The following is a 7341-nucleotide window of genomic DNA, read 5'->3' as shown; positions in this document are numbered from 1 at the left end:
TTGCTGCTCAGCCTGTTCCATCTGAAAGCTCAGTTATCGGCACCTCGAGAGGTCTTCCGGGTGAGCAGGCCTCACAGACAAGCCGAATAATCTTAATACTGATGGTTCAACGATATACTTGTGCCAGGATTTAATCCGGAAAATTACCGTACGTTTTCAATTTTAGAAACTGGTGCTTCTGTCTGTAAAAGAACAGGTGCACAAATCACTTACTGAACTCTGACTCTTAGCCTCCGTGAAATGCTCCTTGATAAATGCAATTCAACAATGATACTTGTGACTGGTTATAATAAGGCTAAGTTTTCTTATTGCCAACCCCATGGACTGTCAGTCTTTTATTAGTGTTTTTTGTAGACAGTTATTGACAACGTTCATCAGATGCGCAGATACAATTTGGAGGAAAAGTTCGAAAAGTGACTGAGTTATGTCAAGTTAGACATCAAAATTGAGGCAAGAGAATCTAATGAAAGAAGCTCGCTGAAGTATTAGTCCTCCTACCCCAGGATTTCTCTTCCGCCTGAGGTAGCTCAGTAATTCAGACTTCCATAAAGACCTCAAACTGGATAGGAACCACCTTATTCTTGTGGCTAAGGGCAGAACATGCGTCACAAAATGTAAACTTTTCTATTTAACTCCACCTAACTGCTGTTGTCTTGTGACAAGTCATTCGGATCACGCTCGTCGAATGACGTCCCTAATTATCTTTCTATCATTGCCATGGCAGTATTTTGGCTATCCTACAAAATAGCCATGGTTGTAGGTCATGGTTGTACGAGGGCTGGGATACTGCCAGGGCGCCCACACCTAGACAGGAGGACGATTAGGGTCCTCAACCAAAGCCTTTGACTCAAAAGCCTAACCGCAAGACAGCGGTGTTTGGCGGGAAATGCAAATGCATTACCATTTCTACGGAACAAGTTGCCACATGTTCCAACCCCCAACCTGGAGGGCCAGGAGATTGTGTTCGTCAGACCTCTAACCATTGACCATCCTGGTATGAGAGACTCTGTGAGTGTCGCGGGACATTCTCCAGTATAGCTCAATGGATCACTGAGGTGCGCAAACCGTCATACCACGGTAAGGTCCAGTCTCTTCGTGACGGAAGCCATCCTGTATAACAGAACGATTCGTGGATGTCTCGAGATAGCTCAGCAGTTAAGGCCTAGGCTTGTCGACCGGACTGTTCACGGTTCGAATCCAGCCACTGCATCTCAATTGCTTTTGACATTACCTCAGCTCTCGTGCCTCCGTCGGGTGGCGTGCCAGCTAGGAACCGAAAGATTGTTGCAGTTGAGCAATTTGTTCTTATTGCTGTTACGGAATCACCGTACACTGACTAGCTCGAACAAAAGCGCAGAGAACTCGGAATCAGTTACTGGCTATCAACTCGGAGACGTCGCACTGGAAAGCCGAACCTCTCTCTGAAGAGGTTATCTATGGGATAGATCATAATCGGTTTCTTCTGTGGTGGGGATCATCATAGCTCCAAATAACCAAAAGCAACACCTTTTTGAGCGGTCTATTCGTAGAGATAAACCGTATTTTCCAGGATTTGAGATCACCGGGTTTAGTAATTCCTCCTCAGTCCTCCTCCGGGTGATGAAAACCCAGTCTGGATTGTCTGCACTTTTCAAAAAAGGGAAACGCTTCGACCGTTACTCCAATTATCAAACGGAACGCAAGAGAATGATGCAAAAGCCAACTTGATATCAGCCTGGCAGCCGTACCATCCAGGAGGCTCGCTCGTGTTATACTGCGCAGGTTGATTAATTGATTACCGGAAGAGAGGATTAGACCAGCTGAGTATGAACTAGCTGTCTTCGTGATCTGGAAGCTGGTTTGGACTCTGTCTATCGTCAAAACTTATGGCGCCAACCGGTGATAAAAAATTTCCCTCCTAAATTTGTGTACCTCCCGTTTGGCTGTAGCACCATTTCGATGCCGAAATGCCATGCCACCCGAAGGAATAAAAATAGTGGCAGGTTGTCTCAGCCTAGACAGGATCAGTCGCGATCCCGCGTTTGGGTTCGAACCACGAACCCCTTAACCTCTGAGCTACCTCGAGCTCACTAAATGCATATCCCCTACAAATTGTCATATGTACATGCCAGACAGGTACGGAGTTCATTTCTGATCATACCGAGCGATCCCACGAAATACAACGTTACTCGGAGTCGTTCGAAAAAACGTCATAGGAACGTCATAGGAGGGACGTTGGTCAAAGATGTGGTAATCAGTTGTTTTATACCACCTCCTTGCGATACCGGGATATTACGGAGACGGGAAGCAACTATGATAAACGAGGGATTCGGTTGAATCTGCCAAATTGATTTTCAAATGAATGCATTTGTCGAAATCAGTCCGATTTGGGTTCAAGTAGAACGAAAGGTTGACGGTGGGAACTTGGGGACTGCGCGCCTACCTGATGAGCCCGAATCGGAAGGACGAAACCGGTCGTGGACTGTTTTTCCGCAACTCTATGAGTAGTATCCTTTTTGAGCTTACGATCAAAATTTTTTGGCTCTAAGAACACTCCATCTGGTCAGTTTTGTCTTCATGGAGCGAAATTTGTGTGTTCCATGCAATCGTTTTCCTTTGGGTAAGAAGCACTGGTCTTCTGTGGTAAATAGTGGTCTGTCAAAGGTACTTGTACCTCGCAGCTTCGCTGGATTGCTACAAGGAGCAGTTCAGTTCACCCTCGTGTCTCAGTACCGATGAGTTTTGGCAAAGCATGTATATCATACGATCGGAGGTGTTACTATTATTGATGGTAGTTGTTTTCCAGTTGATTCCTGTAAAACTGGGGGCGAGATGGACCAAGTGGTTAGAGCGCGAATTTACTGACCGGAAGGTTCGAACCCGACCTCTGCCTCTCGACTTCCGCTGTCTAGGTTTGGGCAACCTGGCAGTATCCCAGCCCTCGTGCTCCCTTCGTGTGGCATGGCAGCTAGGCACCGAAAGGTGTGCCCTCGTGCCCCTTCGTGTGGCATGGCAGCTAGGCACCGAAAGGTGTTACAGCTGAACGATCTCTCGATCGATCTCTTGTACCTGTAAAACTACCACCGTCCGGCAAGATGACAGATTGACTGATACACAAACCTCTCCTATTCCATCATCTTAGACCCATGCGACGTAGGATTTTCTATTCCCTCAGTAGATTATTTTTGAATAAATTTTATGAGATTTCCCATTGACCCATGCTGCATGTAGCCGCGTAGCTCGTTCGCTCCACTTTCACCATATCATTTGGAATGTTTTTTTCTCTCCGATCACTCAGGTCGTGAATGTGGAATTCTCCGAAGCGAAGCAACGCGTTCTCCTCACGGGAATCCACTTTGTAGCCGATGTGTTTTGTGCCTGCTGTCAGACTATGCTCGGTTGGAAGTACGAACGTGCGTTCGAGGCCAGTCAACGGTACAAAGAAGGAAAAGTGATTGTCGAACTGGCCCATCTGATCAAAGATAATGGTTGGGATTGGGACTGGATTAATCCACCACGACGAAGCCAGTCTGCATTTTCCGCACACTCGTCTTTGTCCAAACCGGTTGGTGTCACTGATGACTGTCCGGGATTCTTTCAACCCTCAAAAACCCTGGGCGGTGGTCGTTTGGTCGCCACGTCTGTTCTACCGTCCCACTGTCATTCAGCGCCCCAGGACAACCCATTCTTGCAGACCGTGATCCCGCCACGCGACGGTGGCGCTGGAACGTTTGCCACTCCCATCTCACTGTCTGCGTTTCCTTCTACCTCCGTACAACCTCCAACGGCTTCGTGGGGATTCGGTGACAGACAATATTCGACTGCTTGTGATTCTGCTCGGTCGGATGGCTCTTTTGGTTTGGATGCTGTGCACTTTCGTACTCCTGAAGAAGGGAATTCTCCAGCTTGTGAGATTCACATCCCTGCTGGTGCGGCAACCGCAGCTGCTGGTTCCGTGTCCTCCATTGCAAGACCATTCCAGTTTGCAGAGTCCAGTCAGAGCACGAAGGAGTCAGATACACAATCACCAAGACGAGCCGCAATGGAGGTAAGCGTGATCAACCATGTTAGATGATTTAGCTTTACTGTTGACATTCATCTAACGACTATAAATCCCCGTTTGATATGCGCTCGTTGCTTTAGTAGTGGGAAGCTGTGTTGACTTGTTACTGAGGCACGATTGTCACCTGTTTATGGACAGTTATGTCTCAGCTGTAGCACCCTTTCGGTGCCTAACCGCCATGCCACCCGAAGGTTGCACGAGGACTGGGATACTGCCAGGTTGCCCAAGCCTAGACAGGGGAAATCGAGAGGCTGAGGTTGGGTTCGAACCACGAACCTTCGGGTCAGTAAATTCGCGCTCTAACCACTTGGACCATCTCGCCGCCAACTGCAACGAAAACTAGTCAGCTCTTCATTGCTGCGTTGATGCTGCTTCTGATCATTCGTGAACAGTAGGATCGTCTATTTTATCTGTTTATCGATCCTCACGAAGAATCTGATGCAGTAAAACGCACTGAAGGGGGGTATTTTTGAATTCTCACTGAGACCGTTTTCCCTAGAACTGACCGGAAAGTTCGTTGTTGCAACCCGACCTTTGCATCTTGACTTCCCTGTTCAGACTTGGGCAACCTGGTAGTATCCCAGCCAGCCCAAGTGGCATGGTAGCTAGGCACCGGAAGGGTGCTACAGCCGAACGGTTTTTTCCCTAGAACCAGGAATACTCCGTACAAAGGCCTAGAAATCCACCTCAAACGGACTCTGAGTTGCTAAGGTTTTCACCTCGTATCTCCCCATTCCGTCTCATAAACTTGTAGGCACTTGAGTTCAGGCTGCTAACACTAGTTCGTTAGTGCACTGAGTGAACAACAAACACGCTACCAACCGATTCACTGTGCTTCACGACGGGGCTCTTTCCGTGATTGATCATCAGCTGAAACCAAACGCGATAACCTCATTTGCTTGTGCGTATGTGATCAAGATTTCTCAACTTATTCTTCTCGGGTGGAAACAACTGCTCTGGGTTTGAACGCTATGCTCTTTTGCGATCTTTTTTTCTCTATAAAATCAGTCGATGCACCACAAAGAGCTTATTGGTTGGAATAATCAATGTCATCATCATCTCCACCAGTCAACACATACAGGTGATTGAGGGAAATGAGATCCGAAGAGGGACCACAGTCTTCTATTCGGACGCTGAGTTGTTCGAGTGGAAACATGCAGTTCGAGACACCACATAGCATCCCTGGGTCACTGACCCATGTGTCGATTAGGCAGCCTACACGGGAGAAAATTTTGGCTTTCTCAATGGGTGTTCTTTGTCTAAGGGTCTTTAACCTAACAGCATGTAATTTAACTGGATGTCTATGGAGCCGCCACAATTAGGGCTTCGGGGTAGGTCACGTGAGTCATGAGTTATCAATTACAAACCGCTCAGTTCAGAGCCCTGCGTAGCAGTGCGCAGTATTTATAAACTTGAGTGGCGTTCATGTATTACCACGGTTGCGTTTTTCCTATCCTATGGTCGTCCAAACACGTACAGATGCTAATCTTTTATCGATTTTCGATGCCTCACGTGACCGGACAGCGGGGCTGTCAGCTGGTATGCCAAAGCAGCGTGGTTACCAGATGTTTTTTTATACCCTCCAAGGTCGAAATGCCGTCTGCTACCATCCATTTAGCATGCTAATTAATCGACTTAGTCCCGGTAATTTTGTTTTTTTTTTGGATAGTTATCGTCATTTACCATTCTCGTATTTTACTGTCGTGGTTTCTGTATGACAGAATATTCACACTATGGACGCAGTAAGCTGTAGTCGATTTGGATTCATTGGTGGACTAGCTGGCTATCAGCGTTCGTGTTAGAACGCCTTACGTTTGGGCATTGTTTTGCAGAGAATAGACTCTATCGCGGTTTGTGACCCACTGAGCTATATCGGGGGGGTTATTCGGACGCCTACAGAGTTTCTCATACCAGGCTGGTTTGACCTGGTCCCTCAGGTTGAGGGCCATGACAAGTTGTTCCCCAGAAATCTTGTACTACTCCAGTAGTACACTGACACCCACCCGCTGCATCACGATCAGGCTTTTGAGCCCAAAGGTTTAATTGATGACTCTAATCGTCCTTCCGCCTTGGTGTCGGTGCCCTGACGGTATTCCAGCCCGTATACAACTTACAACAGTGAAGCATCAATGCCAATATTGATGTTGATGCCTGTCTGTATAGATTGTAGTGAACCTCGTATACTTCCGTAGGCTGTACCGACGTCTCCACATGCAACTATTTTCTAAAGTCTTTGGTCCACTCAACTTCTCACTTCCACTGCCCCTTACAGCTGACAGACTACCGTGCCACTTCTCCAACGTCTCATTCATCTAGACTGTTTCCTCAAATACAACTCGGCGGACACAAACGTCGTCGAAGGAAGCGAGCACTTTTTCAACGAAGGGCCTCTTCGTCCTCACCCTCGCGCACCTCCTTGTTACCTCTAGTTTCCGATGAAGATAGTGACGAGGAGAGGGCGGCTAATTTCGGACGGATGAATCAACTTGAATTTTGTCTGACCCCTCCACCTAGACTTTTCAGCACTTTGCCACATCCAAAAAGCTTCAAAGACTGTGGTTAATTGTACGGAATCGCGTGTAGACGCCAATCCAACCGATAGCACTACCGTTTAACTGTTTGCACTCTCTGGCGCTTTTCAAAGCATTGATCGCGCCAACCGCTAGATGCTCAGATTATTCCCATCCTCTCCGTTTCTTCAGTTTTTTCCTTGGTATTGCTGTTTGCCTTGATGCCTGTGGTGATAGATTGTAGTGAACCTCGTATACTTCCGTAGGCTGTACCGACGTCTCCACATGCAACTATTTTCTAAAGTCTTTGGTCCACTCAACTTCTCACTTCCACTGCCCCTTACAGCTGACAGACTACCGTGCCACTTCTCCAACGTCTCATTCATCTAGACTGTTTCCTCAAATACAACTCGGCGGACACAAACGTCGTCGAAGGAAGCGAGCACTTTTTCAACGAAGGGCCTCTTCGTCCTCACCCTCGCGCACCTCCTTGTTACCTCTAGTTTCCGATGAAGATAGTGACGAGGAGAGGGCGGCTAATTTCGGACGGATGAATCAACTTGAATTTTGTCTGACCCCTCCACCTAGACTTTTCAGCACTTTGCCACATCCAAAAAGCTTCAAAGACTGTGGTTAATTGTACGGAATCGCGTGTAGACGCCAATCCAACCGATAGCACTACCGTTTAACTGTTTGCACTCTCTGGCGCTTTTCAAAGCATTGATCGCGCCAACCGCTAGATGCTCAGATTATTCCCATCCTCTCCGTTTCTTCAGTTTTTTCCTTGGT

General features: G+C 47.4%; 1 protein-coding gene across 1 annotated transcript in view; it reads left to right on the top strand.

The window, feature by feature from the left end:
• T265_08571 (hypothetical protein) overlaps window positions 1–6605 on the top strand; it is a gene marked incomplete at both ends in the record, with an annotated part of 17553 nt that extends 10948 nt beyond the window's left edge. The window contains 2 exons of the mRNA XM_009174416.1: window positions 3278–4027; window positions 6315–6605. Of these exons, the coding sequence (XP_009172680.1) occupies window positions 3278–4027; window positions 6315–6605 (1041 nt within the window). The remainder of the gene's footprint in view (window positions 1–3277; window positions 4028–6314) is intronic.
• Between the last annotated feature and the right edge of the window lie 736 nt (window positions 6606–7341).

Source organism: Opisthorchis viverrini (genome assembly GCF_000715545.1).
Source record: "Opisthorchis viverrini unplaced genomic scaffold opera_v5_228, whole genome shotgun sequence".
NCBI classification, from domain to species: domain Eukaryota; kingdom Metazoa; phylum Platyhelminthes; class Trematoda; order Opisthorchiida; family Opisthorchiidae; genus Opisthorchis; species Opisthorchis viverrini.
This window is presented reverse-complemented; position numbering and strand designations above follow the sequence as displayed.